The 23,435-nt window shown below is 40.4% G+C and overlaps 1 protein-coding gene across 3 annotated transcripts in view; it reads left to right on the forward strand.

Annotated features, from left to right (window-relative positions):
- The window catches only part of gpc5c (glypican 5c), a 106,556-nt gene that overhangs the window by 65,075 nt on the left and 18,046 nt on the right, over positions 1-23,435 (forward strand). For 2 of the 3 annotated variants that reach the window (XM_029454136.1, XM_029454137.1), the window contains 2 exons: positions 6,788-6,908; positions 20,206-20,347. In XM_029454136.1, the coding sequence (XP_029309996.1) occupies positions 6,788-6,908; positions 20,206-20,347 (263 nt within the window). Of the gene's footprint in view, positions 1-6,787; positions 6,909-9,076; positions 9,186-20,205; positions 20,348-23,435 lie in introns of those variants that run through there. The other variant, XM_029454138.1, reaches the window with a different exon arrangement.

Below are 23,435 nucleotides of genomic sequence, written 5' to 3' on the forward strand. Positions count from 1 at the left end.
GTGGAGGCCAGAAATCAACCAGAACAGTTACAGTATATTCAATGGGCCTTTTTTGAGATTCTCTAGTGGTTGAACATGGGATCACTTTTCTCAAAGTGGGCCTCGGTATCCACAGTGTCCTTGTGTTTCTCAACATCCATTTGGTTTGCTGTTTCACTGGGACAATACTGGCAATATAATTGTTTCTTTTACAAATCCTCAAGCTTCCAGCTGGAAGTAGGAAGAGGTGAGGTCAAAAGATAGGAGGGGACAGATAAAGAAAGGAACAGCACAGAGCTTTTGTGAATAGAGCGTGAGTAAACCTAAGCCAAGACGGCATGCCCCGGGTACTGCCGAAGCTTCCAAGTGACTGCAGCTACTGGTGGCATTCATCAGCATGTTCATGTGGTTACCAGCTGGGTTACAAAAGACAGCACTGAGAACAAAGAGAAAGAAAGCAGGGCTTAATGGAGTGTTTGGTAGTGGGCAGAGAAATCAAGTAGAAGAAGAACGATGACTTGAACCGAAGACGTGGCCTTTGAGAGATTGTTTAAGAACGCAAAATAATAGGTGGAGCGGAGGGTAGAGAGAGAATTCGAGCGTAGAAAGAAAAGCACACTGTTTGAGTTCGTCTGCCCTGCAGATGCCCTCCCCTGATTCGCTTGCTGTTTCTCCTTGCACATTTTATGATCTGAGTATTTCCTCTCCAATAAAGTTGTCTTTGAAGCACAGCAAGCTTCAGAACATACTGCAGTTTGGACATCTTCTATACGAACAGCCCAAAGTGCTTAATTTTGTCGTGTTTACAGTCGGGAACCTACGATAAAATCAGACCCATCGCAAGGGTTTGTGGTGTGTGCTGTGTGCTGTGTGCGTATGTTCTCATCGTCTAAGGGACAGCATGTGCACATATGTCATGTTGATTAAATGTTTGCGGAGTGGCTTTTGACCAGTTGCCTGTTCATGAGCTTAGTGTTAGTACAGTGAATGGCTTCTAATGGCACACAGTGTGTGAGAACAGTCTGGCCTTTCAGAACAAAACCTCCTGTTCAGAGTATTTCAACATGTCCAATCCCTGCTCGTAAAGTTAGCTGGCTACACACATCTACTCAACCCCTCCCTCGCGCTCACTACTGGTCTCACTCGTGACTCCAGGTCCCCCTGGAAGAGAGAGTTGTAATGCTACGTTTTACACTGTTATGGGTTTAATGATGTGGCCTAAAAAAATCTAATCAGCAACATGCAAGCCTTAAGAAAAGGCATGTCTGAAGAATACAGGAATCTACCTATGTGGTTAATAAAGTATATGATATTACCGTTGGCTTGAAGAAAGACATCAGTGTGTCTCCGCAGGTTAGACTCTATTGCTCCTCTGTTGGTGTGTGTGTGTAATGAAAGCGCTTCGGAGCAAGAATTTTAACTTCTTTGTATATGCATATAGCAATGATAATATTATGGTAACTGCCACATTGCTGGAACAGACATCAAAAGTGTAATTGTTGACACTACTTGAATGTTTCAAGTACAATATTTGTGAGAATCAGCAAAAAAAGAAAAACTGATGACACAAAGAAAACCAAACCTCAAAGATGGCATCTTTCAAATCTACAGCTGGTGTGACCCGATGTGTATTAATCACAGGAAACAAAACACATGTTCAATCTTGTATATCCACAACAGCCGGGAGGGTGGGGAGAGGACTTATTAATCATGATGAACCAACAATTTGCTGTTTACCCTCACAGCAGTACCACCAGCTCTAATCCAATACCCTCCTCAGCTACCACCCACAGCCACACACATATACACACTCACTCTGATGAAAGCAATCTCATCTCCTCTCAATCATTACTCATTGACACTTTTCCCCTCCTCTGCTCGCTGGGATTTGGCCTGATGTTTGTTTCAGAAGAATCATTTATCTAAATCAATTTGCATGCGGAGATTTGACAAAGATACAAACAAGTTTCATGTCTAATATTGAGGATATGCAGAAGAAGCTTCAGTCCAATTAGTCAAACAAATATAAATCATTAAGTGTTGCACTGTATTGTTTTTAAAAGATTAGCACTGGTACACATTTTTTAAGAAGCATGATGACAGGAAATCATTGTGGCTTGTAAGAAGTAGTTAGAAGTTCACTAACGTGGCACAGAAGTTCCTTTTTGTTATTAAACTTGCTTTTTAATTGTAATAATACCTTGCTGACAAAAAAACACACACACACAAACACGTACTTTTGCCTCCCTAACACAATTCTATATGGATGTAGGACTTATAGTAAGGAAGGGCCTATTGTATGTTGCCTCCTCATAATGTAACTGTAACATGCAGGGGCTTTAAGGATCCACTAAGGCAGAACATATATTAGTGTTGTTTAGATTGAGTATTATTATTAATAGCTTTAGAGATGATACTCAATAGTACAGTACATTTCTATATTATTCAATGATATTATCCTCAGGGTTCCAGCAGATCCATAAAAAGGGCCTTAATTGTTATCAAAATGTCTTAAATCAATCTTAAAATGCTAAGACATGGGAAGTAGGATTTTATCAATCTGACGTTGCATTGTAAAATCTCAAAAATAATTGAGAACATCTTTATTTAATTTCATTTATCAAATGCCTCTTGCGTTAACGTCACGCAGATCAGCTTAAGGGGGAAAAAATTTGTGTAAAATTGGTCTTAAATTTCATTCCGAGTGGCATTAAAAAAAGTCTTCAAACGTCTTAACTCTTGATTTGCCGTAAGCTGTAGAAACCCTGATCCTATTGATACACTGCATCAGGGCATTGATGTAATAAACTTGAGGATTTCATGACGTGTCCTGCTTTTAAGCTGATGATTATTCATTCTAATGACTGAAGCAAAGATCCAGATAAACAGTGTACTTACAATTCCTTGCACTAAAAAAAATCAAGCTCCGAGCACGCCCTGTAACCTTGGTGTGCTTTTTAATCCTGATGTGAATTTTGAAGTGCATCAAAAAATATCTACAAAACTGCCTTTAATCTCCTCAGAGATGATGTGCAACCATTTCTCTCCCTGCCAGATACTAGTGAATAATCTCATTAACCATTGGGATCCCGGCAAAGATGTCCACAGACAGCATGCAGTATGAATGCAATTAAGAAATTAGACCAATCACAATGCAACAGGCCTACCTGCTGTATGTTCATTTTGTAGTGTCTATGGGTCGTCAGCAGTAATCATGGTACTGTATGTTAAACCTTGGGAAGCTAAAAATAATGTATGCTGACAAGGTTAAGTAGAATACGAAATATTCAGTCTCATTTTTGTTGTGAAATGTGACTTGCCATAAGAGCGCAGAGTGCTCCGATGAGCTTCACAGAAAAAACAGGGATGTGTGGGTAAATGCAGAGATGAACCATTACCTGTAGTTAAAGAGTCACACACATACTGTGTGTATATACACAGCACATCTAGCTAATTGAATCCCTGATGAATGTTGTGGGCTCATTAAACCTTCCAGCCAGACCTCAGGGATCCGTCAAGAACTGAGCACAGATGAAAGACAACCAGAATTGAATTTACCAGGGGCCAATCTACAAGACACTGTAGCTGTGGCCAGCCGTCTCTATACCTTTCATCAAATGTTTACACATACTTGAAATGTTGTTATTCATGTTATAGCCTGGCTTTGTTTACACCATATACACCGAAATGTACAGGCACAAGGGTGCACAAAAAAATATATTTCCTGTTATCTTCCTGAAAGATGAATATTTAATTTATGTTTTCTGCCTTAAAACCCACAAGCATTCCTGCAGGCCTTGAAAAAGATCAAGACAGTTCAGTTTGGAGTCAGAATCGGGGAGTGGAGGTCACTGCGAGTCTGTGCTCCAGGCAGAGAGAAAGACGAGAACAGGCAAAGCTGCCTTTAGGACAGTGCATCAATTGGGCATTCACAGGGGAACATGTCAATTGCATAGAACGGAGTCAGAGAGCCATACGTGTGTAGGTAGTCAGTTTGAATGTTTTGCAATCAACAGAGCACGGACAGCTGATTTCAAGAAGCTGTTATTCTTTTATTAGCCGACAAGAGAGAGAGAGATATCATTCGGGTGCTGCAGTCTTGTATTTTTTTTATAAAATCTCCTGCTCACAGTCTTTAATTCATTGGGACATAAGGCTATAGTCAGAACAATTTTGAAACAGTACATTATTGCCATTGGAAAGAATCTTATCATAACATCTGATGTCTGCTTCAGATCCGTCCAGAAATGTGCAGCATTGATTGTCTGTCTATAAGGTAATAAGCTCTGGGATGTCCCGCTGTGTCAGTTGTCACTTCCCCTACATGATATCAAACATACCCCGCAATGAAACGTTCCAGGCCCAAACACACTGCCAAACTCGTACTGACACTTCCCTTTCATTAGCATCCCATCTGATGAGCTCATTTCCGCGCCAACACTGTTATCCCGAGCCAAGCCTGGAGACAGACACGCATATGCTCCCTAACACACAGGCCCCCACTTTTAACCACTGCTTAGGGAGCAGTTTGATTTGTAAATGTAGCTTTTATGTCAGAGGGGGGGGGGGGGGGGGGGAGTTGAAAGTCCAAAAGCTATCGATTGTTCCCATCGTGACAAGAGACGATTCAGAGCTACTGACAATTAAGAGCTTCAATTTGTATCAAAGCAGACAGTGGTTTGTATGTAATATGTGTGCGTGTGTGTGTGGCTGGAGGGAGGGGAGGGGGGGGATACACTTTGCAAATACACTAAAGTGAAACAAGCAATTGAAGGAGGAAGAGGAAATAAACAAGAAGGGGATATAAGGTGATGTTTTGCGGCAGAGGTTTAAGTGAGAAATTTTAGCATTTTTATGGGCTCAATCTTTAAAGCGCCGTTTCAGCAAGTTGAGAGAGCAGAGACCTCATTGAGACTTTGCTTAGATCACAGGCCAGAGATTCTCCAGTTCAGCACTTTTATGATTGCCTCTACTCATATTCACATGCATATATATACAAGAGTGGGCATGCCAGCCACATACAAATGCACACACATGCCTATAAACACATCCGTATAAGCACGCCATCACTTACACGACCCATAATCACTTTATCAGTTCTGTACTGTGTAAGTATCAACTGATTTGATGCCAGTACGCGTCATTCTTCTCCAATGATGTTAAATCCCCCACGCATGGAAGATTAGCATCAACATATGATTCCCAAATTAAATGTTTGATATTAGTATAGTGACTATGCGAGAACAAATACACTTCATGTATCTAGGGCAAAGCTTTGAAAGTCTGTGTGTCTGACTGCTCACATATATTGTTAAGAGCTTCAGGGCTTTAGCTAGTAATATGATCACCGATACAAATGGCCTTCACAGGTTGTTGGTGTTTAACCTCAGGGAGTCTCAATATTTGGGATAACCCTGGAGTAGGAAGGGGATGAGGTCATGTGTGTGTACTGTATAGGTCTATATCAGTATTAATGTGAAAACAGAGTTAAAAGAAGGTGAGTGTACTGTACTTTCACTTCCTCGGTAAAGCATTGACGGACTTCTAAAGGCTATAGTGTCTCTGCACTTCTCTGTGACTGTTATCTCATCAGGAGTACGAAGCTTCTCTGATGTTTTTACTTACCAATTACTCTTCTACCAGTTAAGAGTTGTCAACATACTGGTTGCTATAATTGTTGAATGTGCTTGACATTTGTTATTGTCCAATAAGTCTTTAACCTTTACTAAATTAGGCTCAGTATGAAGACTCATTTCCAGTTAACCTGCTAGTCACTTTATTTTATTAGTAGCTGTTGATAAATGGTGGTACTTTCCAATGACCTTTAATAGAAAGAATAGTATGAAAAACAAATAACGGCACATTTCTGAATGCTTTATGGGAAATAAATAACAGAATAACTCATTTTCCTAGCTAGACTTTCATTCAAACGCAACCCTTTAGTGCAAGCTGGCGTTGCTAAACACAGAGGTAGAACTGCACGTAAAAACAATAAACGGCAACGTAATCCATTCAACAGTTCTCCAACACTTTACTATAAATGTTAAATCAATTCATTCTGGAGCCTTAACTGTCATGATACTTGATTATTTCAGCCAAAACAACTCTTTTGTCTGTTTTACTAAATGAAAACACTCTACATCAGGCAGCTGCGAGAAATGTTAGCCTCCCTGACATCAGCTCAACAACAGCTCTGACAAAATCAACAGCTATAATCCCTGCCGAGCTGCAGGCCCACGGAGCATGCCAGGGATTAAAGGGTCCAGCTCACAACATCTCTCTATTTCATTTTTACAGGACTGTGCTATTTTCATTTAAAATATTTTCAATCCCAGAAGAACATAAAAGCCGCTTTAAGTGATTTTTTTTAACCACATTTGATACCAGAATTAATGCATAATGGAGCTCTTAATGTTTGCGGTACAGTTGGCAGACGTCTAAGTGAAGACATTGATGGACCACATGATGAAGTACAAATCAAACAGAAACATCAGTTTGGTTTTTTGTTTTATTTGAAAGTTAAAACCAATTACATCTCAGCTTATTTTTCCAAGTATAACTCGTAGTATACTTGTTATAGTATAATTATACAGTGATACAGACAACAATAAAGAATCCTAACAAATACTTACTGTGCTTCACATTAACTAGCACAATAAAGCAAAATCACTCCAGAACACGGCTGGTGTTTTGTCAAGCAACCACATCTTGTGGGTCTTACGAAAGCTAACTCTATCTGTCTCTATTTGATATATATTGACCAAGTTCTTTCTCTAAATATGTGCCTCCCTCTTTCTTTTTCTCACAGCTATACTGGCAGAGTTGTAGGAAATGGTCTGCACGCACAGAGGCAAAACCCAGAGGTCAACGTTCGCAGCCCAAACCCTACACTGGCTGAGGTCAAGGAGAGGTTGGAGCTCTTCAATCAGGTAAGATGACTATTGCTCATCACAAAGACATCTCTCATCAATAATAAAGTTAAAGGTGTTTCTTGTGCAGATAAGCACACAACAGTTATTAGTAGAGTTGTTCCAATACCAGTAATGCCTCTGATTCATCCTAAAATGCTAGATTGGGAGTATGCAAATCTTTGCAACGATCTGATATCATTATCATATCATTTATCAGCTCATTTGCGCTACACAGGAATAACAACAACAGGTGTCACTCGCTATCCCATCCTGCCATTCTGCCTGATGAGTACTGCTCATGTACAACTCTCGTCAGAGATGACAAAGAAGCAAGATGGCTCACTCATTAGCTGCTTCCATCATCAGCTGCAGAAAAGCTGTGTCTGTGTCTGCTAACGATTGAGCCATCTGGCTTCTTTCTCACAAATTGTGGCTGCACTTTAGCAATTTATCCAAGGAAGTGTTATTTATTCCCAGATTTATTTATTTTAGTTATTTTTCAGTTATAACTGTCAAACAAGATTAGAAAATATAGTTATATGGCATCCATTCACTTTATGTATTTGTTCATGTTTTACAAAGGGTTTAACCTGAGCCAGGTCATAGCAATCACATTCACACGGGATTAGTAGTATACAGCTGTTAAAAAATAATGATATATTTTCTTTTGTTTTTAACTCGCTGGTATTGGATCGGTACTGGGTATCAGCCAATATGCAAGTTCAGATATCGACACTAAAGTCTTAATTGATAGGGTTTTGTCTAATTAGAACACCTAAAACAATATGATATATATAAATATAGTGCTCAAATGTACTTGCCATTTTTCTCAGATCCAAAGAGGCAGATATCAAAGATAAATGAAAAGGATAGAGGGGGAATGGGAGACAGTGACGAAAAAAGTGAATTACTGTGGAAAGAAAAAAAAAAGAAAGATGAGAGGCGGGAGCAAAAGGTCAACAATGAGTGACAGATAGGCAGAGATGACACAAGCAGCTTCAAAGTGACACTGTTTGTCATGTAGATGATGTTTAGAACTGAAAAGGGCCAAGAAGAAAAGGGCCATTTCACACAGTCCCTAGAGGCCATTTGAGGAGACAAACGGACTAGGATTTGGTTTCCCCTCTGCCTGCCTGCCCTTTGTAGCACTGGAAATTATGCCCACAGATAGTAGACCAGCCATCTTTCATTTTCTATCTCAATAGCCCTCTTTCTTTCCCTGTTTTTACCTTTTCAGTACCAATTGATTCATTGAAGCTTCTAATACATCTCCAAATCTTGTCTGCCATTTTTCTTGTTTGTCATTCTCTTTCTCAGTTAATCCATTTCTATTTTGCTGTTACTCCACTCTGACAATTCTTTATCAATACATGCAAACATCCTCTTACAATCATCACCTTTTATTCTCCTATCACATATACATCTTGTATCTCACATAAATCTCCTAGCCAGCCTGTCCACCTGTCTGCCACAAACCGCTCAAGATCATTCTGCCGACCACAACATCCCATTGTGCACGATGGCTGTCAAGTACTCCTGTTGTCATGGTAACGATGAACATTTGAGCGGTTGACCTGTTGACATTTACAGGGTTGAAAAGTGTACCTTGAATCTAGACTGGTCGGCAGAGCTTGGCTGAGCTTTGTGTTTGTGCCAGATAAGAGCAAAGGATCACAGAGTGTTAAACTGCATAATGTGGCAGGCTTTCCAAGGTACATCCAGAACAGCCAAACAACCACAAGTGCAGAAATATAATGTTGCAGTATGTATATATATATATATATATATATATATATATATATATATATTAAACTGTCGTGTCAGACATTGCAAAAGGTTTGCTTTAAATCTAATTCATTTCTACATTTAAACATTTTAACTTCTAACTTTTGACACCCACTTGTGACTATTACTAATCCTGGTTACTATCCAAAGTGATTCATACAGATCAAAGTGGTGTTGTTCAGAAGTAGATCCTCTGCCAATAGCTGTAATAGGCTAATACCATTTCATGCTCAAAAGCCTATGACATGCTTAAAGGCATGCTCCCTAATTTTGTAGTAGCACCCCAAATGTATTTCCAACCTTACTGTTCTTTGAATCATTTTTTAACTGGCTTGTTGTTCAAATCAAAATGTCATTGTCTCCCTCTCTCTGTCTCTCTTTCTTTCCTGGTCTGTATTCAGATATTCTGTTAGATAATTGTCCTTTTAACATTGTTAAAACTGGAGGAAATCACAATCCTGTCCAAATTGCAGCAAGAAAAATATCAGCATAATGATGTCACCTGTCCTGTTTTCTACCTTACGAGCAAACAAGGTTGCCCCGGCTCTCTTTATCCTTGCTGCAGAGCCCTCAACAGATGTTTGGAGACAGGCCATTATACAGGAATCTTCCAGGTGGGCGAGTCAAAAAAGGTTTCTATTCACATTGAATTTGGCAAGCCCATCTGGATCCCTTTCCAAATTGCAAACTTTACTGGACACCCTTGGTGCCTTTTTAGGCTGTAAAGTTAATTTTGCTGTTTAATAAGGAGGGAGTAGTTTACACATAAAAAGCATTGTTGATCCGCACAGTTAACCTTTGTTTGTGCAGACTCACATAGTTTGCCACGTAATTAGCTCAATGATTGTGGACAGCTTGTGCTCCATAATAGGTTAAAGTTATATAAACTTAAACAATGTGGACAAATGGATGATAGAGCAATAGTGTTTGGCAATCACTGTATGGATCCTTTGCAAATAAGTGCGATCGGTAGTTTTTAGCTTAGTAAATCAGACAAGTTGTTAAAGTTGTAGAATAATAGAGGGAAGCAGGAAAGTCCTAAGTTCCCTTATAATGCTGCACCTGTTTCCTCTGATTTTGATTTTGATCTGATCTTGATAACTGATTACATTTAAATAAATGTATTGCTTTAAACATCTGATCTGTTGGTATTAAACAGCAGGACAATCTCAAAATCCGGCAACCCCACACTGAGAAAAACCCGACCTTGATTGTAAGAAAATCTTAACAGGAAGAAACATTGTTAAATTATGCATTTGCGGAGATGTCTTCCCAAGACTAATCAAACTAATATCTCTACAGTTGGTCATTTGTGTTTTTGTCCTTGTGAAAACCACTTTGAGTTCCAGACGTTCACAGCGAGGACATTTTTGAGAAGTTAGTCCTTTGAAGTAATGAAGACTGATACACATTATCTATTCGGGGTTAATATTTGAATTTTGTGCCATTGTTAGTAGTACAATTATGCATCTATGTGTGTTTCTTCTTTAATCTTTCGAGCTAGTTTGGGTTGTTATTTCCACTGAAAGTAAATATATATATATATATTCTCTGTTTTAATTTAAAAGGTATTACAGGTATTTCGATGAATCCTTAATCTGAGATTTTCCAAATTTGAATAACCTCCATTTCCGAGATTAGTGAGGCTAAGACCTGAATATTTTTACCTGCTGGAGAGTAGTTAGACCCAAAGCACTGTGGCACTAAGAGGATTGGGAAACTGCTGCTGATGTATCACAGACTCTGACCCCTCATTTACCCATGGCATTCTCCTCCTAAAGCACACAGAGCCACATAGAAAATGAGTGTGTTTGCCGGTATGCACAATAATATTTGATTCACACACATACCCACAACGTGTGGTAGACGGGTTTGCAAGGTGGAAAAAGACAGAGGAATCCTGCAGAGTCGCACATTTGCTTTAACACATCTCCAATCCAATACATGAAAAGTGGAAGTAACACACAAATGCACACAGGACAAGCCTAATCTCTTGACCTCCTATAAAACGGTCCATTAAGTGAGTAGGCCCAAGTTATGGTCCTCCCCAGTGTATCTCCTCTGAATATCCTCTTTCTCGCTCTCTTGCTCCCTGCCTGTAAATATTGCTAATGTGGACAATAAATGTTTCAAAGTGGATTTTTGATTCCCGGCCATCAGTCCAGCTGTTTTTGGGTGGGGATCTTTTTCACAATGGTCTATCTGTTTCCATGTGAGTACTTAGGCCAGATCATTTGTCAGTTTGTCAATTTGCACTTGGATAAATGTAAAGTCAGTGGCAACACGCAGTGCTGGAGAAAAACACCCAGACACTCATTCTCACACTTTAATACCATCTTTATATTTCTCCCAGATGCACGCACACACAAACACAGACGACATCATTAGAAATGCTGAAAGCTGTGGTGGATGGAGAGTTGGAAAGACTCCAGAATAAAAGTCCAGTACAGAGAAGCCAGTTGTACGTGTGATTTATTTGATCGACTACCGCTTTGCTGTCTGGTTTGGCCAGTGGCCCGGCCAGGTTCCACTTCAGAGAAGCCTTAACACACAGTCAGCACCTCCCCTCTGTGGATCCAGTCGATCCTCAGATCTATCAACTACTGGAGAGACTCAGAATGAATGTGTGCTCTTGTTAGTAAGGACACCTTGTGCTTGCTCTTTAGAAGACTGTAAACATAAACAAAATACATGTTTTATGTTAACTCCTAAAAAGCTTGTAATAAGAAGAAACCCATAGTTAATATGCCTTCACGGTATAATATGTTTTATGATTCAGCAATGCCTATAGCAGTCAGTAAGTGTCTGAGCTTTAAAGAGTTAGTGGAGTCCAGGGATGAAGAAAGAGCTTGGGCTGAGCTGGCAGCCCGTCACAGGGAGGGGAGAGATTCTTTCCACTTGAAGAAGATGATGGAGCTGGCCTTCACAGGAGCTCTGCTGCTCTTTGCTGCTGCTGCTGTGGCAACGATACAGCAACAAGTCTCACTGCCCTGGGCTCTCTGTTAGCTTGGCAAGCAAACTTCATGAACCCAGGCTCTAATTTAAGCATAACATATTTTTTTTACCATCAAAATGAGATGCAAAGCTCGTAGAAATCCATTAAACTGCGACCGTTTTTCCACATTGGGTCATATGTGCTCATGTGGAGAAAGTATGTGACCCGTTCCTGCTACCGACACACATTTATGAAAATAGGTGTGTCTCCATTTCAATATGAAATGGAGTGCATTTGTTAAAACTAAATAAAACACAATGTTTGAAAGGTTATCTGTGACAGGGATTACAGGCTCTTCACATATTTAGTAAACATTATTGAAGGTTTTAGTTTTCTTCCTTGTAAAATTGAAAATATTCCATGTGGGATGATGGGTTATAAAACTGTTCATAACAAGAAAAGCGCACTCAGTCGAGTGTAGATCTCTGCCAGGTGTGTCTGCAATGACCACTGCTGTAATGTCTGATTAATTGAATACCGCCCGTCAAAACCGCAAGCGTATCAGACGCGTTTTTCACTTGCACCGCTCACGCAACATATCTCTCATTTTAATCTATGCAGCTGTCTGCACCGGCTCCGTGCAGGCTCCATGCAGTATTAGGTCTAAGCTGCGTCTCCCGGGTGTAACCACGACCTGAAGCATTTCACCTTTTTTTTTAACAATACGCTATTGAACGTGAGTTGGATTCCCAATAACAATGAGCTGAATAAATATAATTATCTTCATTTTGCAACCCAGACGGAGCAGAGTGTGCTGTCTCTGGCTCTGTCCGGAGACTGGTTTGCAATCCCACAGACACTTCTGCCAAGTATCTGGGAAGCAAGACACAGGGTTTTCTTAGGTATTGAGGAGCTGCAATGTGTATCGATGGACAAACTGTAACCCACACTGTACATTTACTGCCACGAGACGACTTCACTGCTTTCTCTCTGTTCTGATCTCCAACACCAGTCTGCCCTGAGCGCAGCCACCTTCTGTATTCTGTACACCAAACACAAGCTACGCACACACACTACACACTGCCCTGCTGAGCCACGATCGTATGCATCAGAGTTGATGGAAAAATACATCAGTAATACTACTGGTCTGACGTTTGCCTGTTATTCTAGGCGTGCAAATCGGGACAGGAACAATTACTTGCGACCCGTATCGGCCCGTTAAAAAGAGTGAGGAGTCAGCAATGTTAATATTTAATGATGGCATAAAACAGTCAATAAAATAGGTTTTTCAAAAATTGTGAATCACCTGAGCATGCAGTCATAAATATCAAAATATCAGTTTGATGGGACCAATAGTATGCAATATTAACTGTGGACTGACGGATAGACGTACACAAGCACGCACACACACACACACACACACACACACACACACACACACACACACACACACACACACACACACACACACACACAGTCTCCCCAAAGGCTTATGCCTGGCAGACATAATTAGGGCTGTGTATTGCCAAAGATTTTGCTTAAATTTTGATTCTGAAACTCCCAGTTTCATTCAATTTAATTTGATTCAACTCAATTTAAGTTCAATTTAATTCTTGAGCCGTTGAAAGATTCACATCAATTAAATATCAATATTGCATAAATATGAAAACACTTCTCAGAATTTATCCTGGGAACTTAAATGTATGTTTATTCCACAACTTTTTTGTGTATGTTGTAATAACTTCATTTCCATAATGCAAACATTTTACACACTGTGAATCCCGAAGCGTACCCTTTATACCAAGTAAATGCAGTTGCATGCAAAGACTGATCTTGGGATTTTAAGGCCAATAATCTACTTAATGTATCACTCAACTGAAAAAGTTTTTTTCTTTTTTCTTTTGCCCAGTCCACTTCTGGATGGGTGGATAGATGGTTAGCTAGATAGATAGTCAACGAAACAGTAAGACAGTATCTATTATTCTTGTCTCACCTGCACTGTATTAAAGATGTACTGTTGAGCCTGCATTGATTAATGCAGCATGTGGGTCGATGAAGGACTTCATGGGGCGTGACCTGTATAGTTACCATATCGGGGGGGTGGGGGTGGGGGGCTCTTCAAACCTTTTGTGCTGCTGCCTTATAAGGATTTCTTTAGACCGGTTTGAAAAAGAAAGCAGAGGCAGCACTCACTGTTGACCCTCACATCACACACATCAGAGTTTCAGCAGAAAGGTAGCTGTTGGAACATGCTCTCAGACAGCAGCTAATGTCACTCAAACGGCCGAGCGGTTTTTTTTAACATCTCCATCATTTGCCCGACAAAAGCCAAAGTTTAGTTACACGTTCTTACATTACACAAACACAATCTGCGTCAGTCAGTACCTGACAGGAGCAGGGTGGGACAGCCCAACGCCACAGCGAGTTGCTGTGATTGACTCATGATGGTTACATTAGGTTAATGCCAATAAAGTGTCACTAACTGTTAGCAAGAAGATGAACTTGTACTAGCTTGCAGTGTAGGGGCGTGGGGCTCTGCCTTTGTTTAAACATTTTTCTAAGTATTACTCAGAACTCTTGGGAAATGTACTTATTTATTTTCAAAAGTAGAAGCAGATTTTTAGATTTCATACAGATTTCATAAAATTCGATGGAAAGTTATTCCATTGGCCTACGAAGAACTTGATTAGTTTTGGTTGCAGAAAGCTCAACCAAGTGGCCAATAATAATAAATAAAATGTTGTTTTTGTGATGTAGAAGCAAAGTTTTCCTGTATTCATTGGTTCAAGACAACTCAGCATTTGTCCAGGAACATGTCTAAACTAAAAACTATTATTTTTTCAATACTTCTTTTATGTTTTCCTCCCATAAATTATGTTCATCCTGCATTTTGCAATGGCAACCAAATTTAGTTTATTGTTTAATTTCAGAGGCAACATTTTTTGATGGTGCTTATGATTATGTCTGGTTTACTAAACCAAAAACTACCCATCACACTTACCCACACAGCGTCCATTCAGTAATTGCCCAACACTATCAGTCCCTTTGTCCATATTCTTATTAATAAGTCTGATTCACGGTTTTTTTCAAGACAGGAGTTTGTACAAGCTTATGTTAATAGTTTTTTATTTATTTTTTCGCTTGAACTGATAAGTTGTCTCGAATAACTGCATGAAGTCTGTATGTTTTTGATCTATTGAGGATTAAACTTCAGAGCGATATAAATTTCACATTTAAAAGTCAACAAGGTAAAAGATCTGGCTGCCAGCTCTGGATGAAGGGTTTTCATTGGCTTCATCTTTAACCATGGAAAAGGACAACAGCAGAAAAGTACTTGGCTCACTCTGTTCTTATGCCTTTGATTTTAAATTTACTTTTAAATGAGTTTCATTTTCCATGTTGTGGATGGCAATGCAGGCTTTTGCTGTAGTCCAGACCCTGACAGCTAGCATTAGTGTCCAGCCCAAAACTTGCTTGATCTGCCAGTCTATCAATTAATTAAGAACTGTCTGGAAACTGGTTGGCCATAACATGCACTATTAATTCACAGAAACAATACGTCACATCTGTTCCAGAATCAGCAGATTTGGATTAGCAGTGTGGCCGTCTACAGTTGCTTTTGTTTGCAGCCGGTCACTCTTCACTATAAGTCTCCATCTCTGTCTGTTACTTCCTTTCTCTCTCTCTCTCTCTCTCTCTCTCTCCGTCACATTCACACTTTGGAAATACAATTTCTTTTTTTTTTGCCTTTTCTTGGTTAGTCAATCCGATGTACAGTGAATTTCAGCTATTTCCTTTGAAGCAAGGACAGATACTGACACGCATTCACATAGATGAAGTGCATACTCACTCTGTCTCTCAGCTGATGTTTGCTTTTACACCAACACATTCTGAGCATGCACAGTGTATGAGAGAATGGAGATTATTTGAATTTAAAAGTTGGAAGGACTTCGGCAGACTTTTAGAGATTACCACTGTCACTTTTTCCTTCAGTCTCCTCCAGGTTTTCCTTCCTCTGTTCACATATGCAGTTTTACCGCGACTGCCCTCAATGAGGTGATACGGTTTCAAATTGTCAGTAAAGAAAAATAGCTCACGTCTCGATGTGGGTATTCAAAGGTTATGACTAGTGATCCCGTTTCACTAGTTTGACAGCAGTATGCCACATAATACATTTGTACAGACGTGTACACACACAAACACACACACACACACACACACACACTTACACAGTGACTGTGGCAGTTGCAGTATTCATATCCCATCCCTGGTCACCACATTTCACTATTTTTACATTTCATAATCAGATTTTCTGTTTCCATTAAATTGGAACGCGTATCCTGGTTAAGCTGCACACACACACACACACACACACACACACACACACACACACACACACACACACACACACACACACACACACACACACAGAGACAGTCCTTCAGCCTCGTCTTTCTTACAAACTCCTTCAGAAGGTACTCCTGGCTGTACCGATCTTAGTGCAGCTAGGATGCACTCAAAGACATGCAGGAATTCAACCCTTGATGCTCTCAAACCTGCCCCTTCATCCTCTGACCGAAGAATGCTTTTGAAACAAAAGACAGAGGAGAATGAGTTGGCAGGGTGAGAGGATAAATAGAAAATATTTCATGATTTGGGGTTTTATTCAAAGCCCTACCTGATTTGTCTTTGGATGCCAGGGCAAGCCCTAAGCATAAAGGCTGGAATTTTGTTTTTTCACCCTCCCCCCCCCGCCCCCGTCCCACTCCTCAGCCCCCTCACCTGTTTGCATCCGTCTTTCTTTCTTGTCAACCTGTCACTATCTATTTGTTTTACTTGGCACATGCAGTTGCAAATCGTAGCTGGATGTTGATCTGAAGTTGCAACACTCTGCCACACTCTCACATCACATTCTCACTCTTGATTCAGTTCTCGTACTGTTAAGCGGCTTTCACTTGATCAGCGGTAAAACAGCTCTGCGCTGGCTGTATGAAGCGGCACAGGCAAGTAGGGGGAGGTAACCATAGAAACAAAACTAACTAGCTACCTTCACCGCAGGGCTCTGCGCCCTACCTCGCGGTGAGCGCATTGACATTTCCTATCATGTGAAGTCAGCAATAGTGGTTATAAAAGGAACGTTTTAAATCTATTCAAAAAAGGGAAGGTACCTTTTACTACAGTGTCCATGAACTTAACCAGGTCACTTTGAAATATTTACAGAACTGAAGAATTTGTGTGTCTGACCCTCAGCACTAAAGAGACATGACTTAAGTTTAAACCTGCAAATGATATTTAATCTGGAATAATTATATCATAAAAGAGGCTGATACAGCCAATAGCTTTCTTAATATTCTCAGCTACACTCTACTTACATGTAACACCAACAGGTTCTATAGGATGATGACAATTACGGAGACATTATGGAAATAGCTATATAACTTTAAATGTTAATAAACCTTTTTATAGCATGTTCTCTCTATCAATAGACTGTTCTGAAACAGCAAAGCTCTATCTAATACAACAGCCTAGTGATAGTCAGCATTGTTTTAAATGTCAGAGAGAGAGAAGGTCGAGTCATACGAGAACAAATACATCTGTCTCTATACGGTTAAAGGCACAGTAGATGTTTGATTACATAAAGGATGCTGTTTTGGAAATATTCTGCCCACTTGCTCAAATTTGCCATGTGTGACAGATCAGGAGGACGAGGAGGTTGTTGTTGCTGTTGATTACATAAATAGACCATCCATTGTTGTGTTAAATGTAAGATATTGTTCAGCTAAGTGTGAGTAATTTTATGCTAGAACATATTTCAGTTACATTATTTTTATTTGAAATGAACTTGCACAGCTAAGCATATAATGTGTCTTCTGCTTCTACTCTAAAGAAGACAGTAAAGTGAAAAAAAACCAATTTGAGAAACTGCTTAAGACATTCATTGAAACTCAGAGCTAGTCCTCAGTGCAGCAAAAGTCAGTCAGAAAGCAGATAAGAGGAGAGAATATTCACTGCATATTATGCATTCAACAGTCTTTGTATCTCATATTGGAATATTGTGTATCTCTTCTTGTAGCTCCTAGGACAAATTAGACATTTGCTTCTCCACTATGCTGTTGGAATACCACAATTAAGTTCCCTGCTTGTTCATTTTTTTAATTACCACAGTACAGTAGACATTTGAACAGAAATAAATTACTGAAAACTCTCAGTGTTTGCAGTTCTGACATAGTCAAAAGAAAACCCACAAACTGCATTGGACAGCAGCCAACCAACATTTCTACAACGGCCCAACAGTGGTTTCCACAGCGACGGCGCCTTAATTGATCCCCTCTCTAATTAACATGCTTTAAGGACAGCTGGGCCAAGCAGCATTGTGTTAAACGTCCCCTGAACGGCACGGTTATTAGCTTATAATCCAAATGGTTATCTGAATGAAGTCGGTACACAATATTGTGCTGTTCAGTAGACCATTTTCTGCTAAACTCATGGAGTGTGCTTTGCATTTATTTAGTGGCTTTTTTCATTGCTAGTTAATTAGCACATATAAAATCTGGTCAAAATTCTATTTTGTCCAATACTTTGGTTCTTGACCAAATACTTCCCATCCGCCTCAGCTGCACTTGGTGTTTTTTAGTGCTAATTAGCCAGCATTAGTGATGCTAAGATGGTTAACAAGCTAAACATTATACCTGCTAAACATCAGCATGCTAGCTTTGTCATTGTGAGCATGTTAGCATTGCTGATATTAACATTTAGCTCAAAGCTCAAAGTACGACAAGGTCGTCGACTCTTCAGCCGTTTTCTCATGTGAACTCTGCATGATGTCTGTCACGTAGCCCGTTCGTGATTTGGTTTTAAACAACTGAGTCTCTAGCCATTCCTTGAATTTGTCTAAAGATTTTGGTGTCACACCGAAATTCCTGAATGTCATCGTCACTCTAGTTAGACATTTTGGTCATCGTGTAAATTACCCTTCTTCTTCTCAGATGTTTGTTTACTTCTGACTTTGCGCCAGCCGCGATAGAAACGTCATCAACACGCCCTAGACCCAGCACATGTTTAAGTCCGTTTGATGTTTGGTCCAAATTAATTGGACATTTGCGTTCTCACATACAGCTCCTCCTGGTAATATATAGACAATTTCACCATTACAGTGCATGCGTGAAAGGGGCTTTTGTCTTCTTTCAGCATTATACATTACATTTAGCTTTGCATTGTCAGTTTACATACAGTAATCAGTATGTTGTCTGCTTTATGAAATGTTTCTTTTGGGGTGTGGAGGGCTCAGACGACGACTTGTTAAAGGTCACCTTTGCGCTCAGGTGTGTTGAGTGACAGACACGAGTCTGGTGTCAATGGCAAGGAAATGAGTCATCCCTCAACACCCCAAACCCCACCCCTATTCCTCCCACCTACCTCTCAATAGTCTTTAGTGGTTGTTCCACCCTATGAAGGTCAACTGTGAACCAGGATTGATCTTGTAAGCTTTCTGAATGAATGAATGTTTAATAATGCGTGTGCGCTTGGATGCATATACAATCTAAAGGATGGTCAAAATGAGCAAACTGTGTGTGTCTCTTTAGTTCAACATGATCTACAAATATTTTATTCGCACCACTTTCTAACCATCATACTCCTAAGGATCATTTGTTGTTGTGTCAGGAGAGCTACTTGTCAGACATGGTGTGATGGAACAAAGACCACCTTGATGATGGTTGACAGCAGGAAGGACCAGCAGGTGGTCCAATTAGTTGGCCCCATGCTGAGAGGCAAACACATAATAAGGAGCGGTGTTTCACGCTGCAGGCTCAGAAAGTCTTTTTGCAGAACTGTGTCATAGTACGGTGTAATATGGTTTATATAAGTCCATGTGTTAATTACAGGTAGATGCAGTAGGTAAAGTAAAAATAAAGATGGTGATACAGATGTTTCTAATTACCATTCAAATAAACCATACATCTAAAAGATGACTAGTGTTAAAGTATCGGGTAAATTATTTGGTTTCTAAACCAAGTTAATAAAAAGTATATATATAACTGAACACCAGGATGGAAGAGTGAATTATGCTTTATCCAAAATATTTAAACTTTGCTGTTCAAAGGAAATAGTACAGAGTTATATAAATCCCTTTTGTTTTGGGGGCTCTTTCTCAACCTTGTAATCAATGCTCCTCTTAAAATGTGGTTGTAATTAAATGTAACAAGTCATCTTACCACCCAGAGTCCTTACTGTACACCACCCACACTGCTCTTCTGTTTCCCCAGGGTATCCCCCAAGTATCATCTGTTTGGCCCTTGCTGACATTTACAGGGTTTGATATGTCAGAGCAAAAAGAAGGGGCACAGGGGGACATAACGTTCATAAATGTTCTACTGGGAAAGGCTCTACTGCTTACAGGTTGCAACATCTATAACTTGCAATGCAAATGTATTTAACATTAGCATTTGAGTTGCCTTGTGTGACATACAGAGTAGAGGCTTAGCTTATCATAACTGAAGAAGTCTTGAAGACAAGTGTTGTTCCACGGTGAGAATCAGGGTTGCTTGTATACATACAGTGTGTGATAAACCTTGTATTACTGTGTTTGTGGTTCAGGAGACGCAGGAGAAGTTTCCAAAACTGGGCCAGATGGGTGCCTGGGATGAGTTGGGCAGTGGGGAAACAGAGGAGGGCAGTACCACAGACTGTGATGATGAAGATGGATGTCAAGCCTCAGGAGACGGTCAAGACCATACCTGTAAGTAATATATGTCCACGTCAACATCCACAAACACTCACATAAGCCATTTTCTCATATGAACTCTGGACACTTAGGAGAAACAGGATGAGAATGGACATCCGCAGTTTCCCTCTTCACACAAAATGAAATTGTCCGTGTCTGAAGCGTTCTCACTTACTGGAAATACTCCGTTTGGTTTAGGCGAGGGGTGGTGCATGGGAGGAGCGTCCAGGTGGCAGAAATACACTACAGTCACGTAGCTGGTTTGAAATGTGGTCATAAACAACCGACTCTCTCTTTCCTTGAATTCAGTCTGACAATTTCATAGTCGGCCCGAACCTCGTTGTCTCTCCAGTAAGACTTTTCTGTTGCTGTCTTTGTGTAAATGGCCCTAATTCGTCACAATGTTTGATTTCTTCCCGATTTTACACCAGCCGCAATAAGAAGACGGCATTAACATGCCCACTCGCTCACTGTGAATTTTCCAGACAATGAGCGCCTCTATTCACACACAGACTCAATCGGACATTACACAGACTTTGTACTAGGGAGCTGTTTGGGTAAAAGTACGTTTAAAGTCCGGTCTCACATACAGCTCCACTGGATCATGTCTAGATAACTTCAAGGTTGTGTGAAAGAGGCTATATACATGCTAACCCCTGTTTCTTCTATGGATTTCCCCATCGCCAATTGCAATATTTTTGGCAAAAGTAATACGTTTCCTTCACTTGGCAGATAAGAACCCTTCACCTTTTAACACCCACATTCCACATGTCAACACCAGTCTTTGTGATGATACATAATATATCTGTTATAATTATAATTGTGCTCTACCTTCAATTGCCTGATGTTGTGCCGTATATAACCAAGGACAGATCAAGGCAGTGTCATTTCTCTCTTTTCTCTAGCTCAAAGTCACTCTTTCATTCACCTCCTACATGGCCAGGGAAATTCACATTAAAGCACATTTTCGCACTCACCTACTGGGTCTCCTTGAGGCTACAACAAAGGTGGTGGCATGGGAGGTTCCTCAGATGCTGAGACAACAAGCCCGTTTACTTCAGTGGGCACACACACACACACACACACACACACACACACACACACACACACACACACACACACACACAAACACACAAGGCAATGAGGAGGTGTTGGGGCTTGTGTTAGCTTTGATGAGAATCATTTGATCTCCTTCTGAAGCTTCTTGTAAATCATCCCTAATTATTATGTTGTTTTCCATCTACACAGTTAAACAAAGGAGTTAGGTGTGATGCATTGTCTTACTAGCATGGAGGGTTTAGAGAAGAACATGGAGGAGCAAATACGCACTAACACAATGAAGAATAGCCCAGAGATAAGATCCTCCCTGAAGTACACACAGCCTCATTGGCTTCCCCCAATTCTTGTTCAAGACTGCAGAAATGCCAGTTGCTGATTCAGCAGTCTCTTCATGCGTTACATGTTTACTCAGTCCAACACAAATGCACACAAGCACATTTTGCTCAGAGAGCTAACTGGATAACATTACAGGTACAAGTACACAATTAAATAGAATTGACCTAGGTGTTTAAGATCATGTAGTCACAACGACCCCATTCCAAATTTGTCAGAGGACCTTTGTGTATGTCATTTTCACCTCTCCTCTCACAAAATAAAAGCAAAAATCCCCCCAAAAAACATTTTGAGTATAGGCTCATTGTGTTACCTCCTTCAGCCATAGATAGTGATTTAACAGACATGAATGAAAGTAATAATAATAATAATAATAATAATAATAATAATAATAAATTCTATTTATAAGCGCACTTTTCATTTGCGTAAACAAAACTCAAAGTGCTACAGAGTAAAAACGATGAGCAAAAGATACATTTAAAAAATAAAATAAAAACATTTGATAGACAGACAAGACAACACTTTAAAATGGTTAAAGTCTAGCAAAATGCTCTGTTAAAAAGATGCGTTTTTAGGCCTGTTTTAAAAGCATCCACAGTCTGTGGCGTCCTCAGATGTTCAGGGAGAGCATTCCACAGTCTGGGAGCGGCAGAGCAGAAGGCGCGATCTCCCATGGTTTTGAGCTTGGTCCTGGGGGGAAGGAGGAGGTTAGCCTTTACAGAACGGAGGTTTCTTGTGGAGGTTTGTGTGGTGAGCAGTTCTCTGAGATAGGATGGAGCATTTCCGTGAATGCACTGATGGGTGTAAAGGGAGATTTTATAATCAATCCTGAGTGAGACTGGGAGCCGTGCAGTGATTTGAGGATGGGTGTGATGTGTTCGTACTTTCGCACTCTCATCAGGATCCTAGCAGCGCTGTTCTGGATGTATTGCAGCTTCTGGATGTATTTGCTAGGAATTCCGATGAGAAGTGCGTTGCAGTAGTCAAGTCTGGAGGAGACAAATGCATAGACAAGCTTTTCAGCATCTGACAGAGAGAGTGTGGGGCGGAGTTTGGCAATATTTTTGAGGTGGTAGAAGGAGTTCTTGCATGTTTGTCTGATGTGGGCCTCAAAGGTCAGGTGAGGATCCATTTTCACACCCAGATTGGTGACTGTTGATGAGAGTGGAATGTTCTGACCGGAGAAGGTGATGCAGGTTATGGAGGAGGACTGGACCTGATGTGGGGTGCCAACTAGAAGGGCTTTGGTTTTAGTGCTGTTTAATTGGAGGAAATTGTGCTTCATCCATGCCTCTATCTCCTCCAAGCAGGTGGTTAATGTGGATGATGGCAGAGGTGCAGAGGGGGTTGGGTTAGTTCTGATGTAGAGTTGTGTGTCATCAGCATAGCAATGGAACGATATTCCATGCCGGTTGATGACACGACCAAGGGGGGACATGTAGATGGTGAAAAGAGTGGGGCCCAGGACACATCCTTGAGGGACACCACAGATGACAGAGTGTGTTTGTGATTTTGACACTCCCAAGGTGACATGCTCAGTCCTCCCTGTAAGATATGAGGTGAACCAGTTTAGGGCCGAGTGAAAGAGTCCGATTGTGGAGTGAAGACGGTTGAGGAGGATGTCATGATCAACGGTATCAAATGCTGCAGTTAGATCAAGGAGGATGAGATGGAGATCCGGCGTCAGCTGTCATCAGCAGATCGTTGGTGA

The sequence above is a fragment of the Cottoperca gobio genome, chromosome 17 (assembly GCF_900634415.1).
Source record: "Cottoperca gobio chromosome 17, fCotGob3.1, whole genome shotgun sequence".
NCBI classification, from domain to species: domain Eukaryota; kingdom Metazoa; phylum Chordata; class Actinopteri; order Perciformes; family Bovichtidae; genus Cottoperca; species Cottoperca gobio.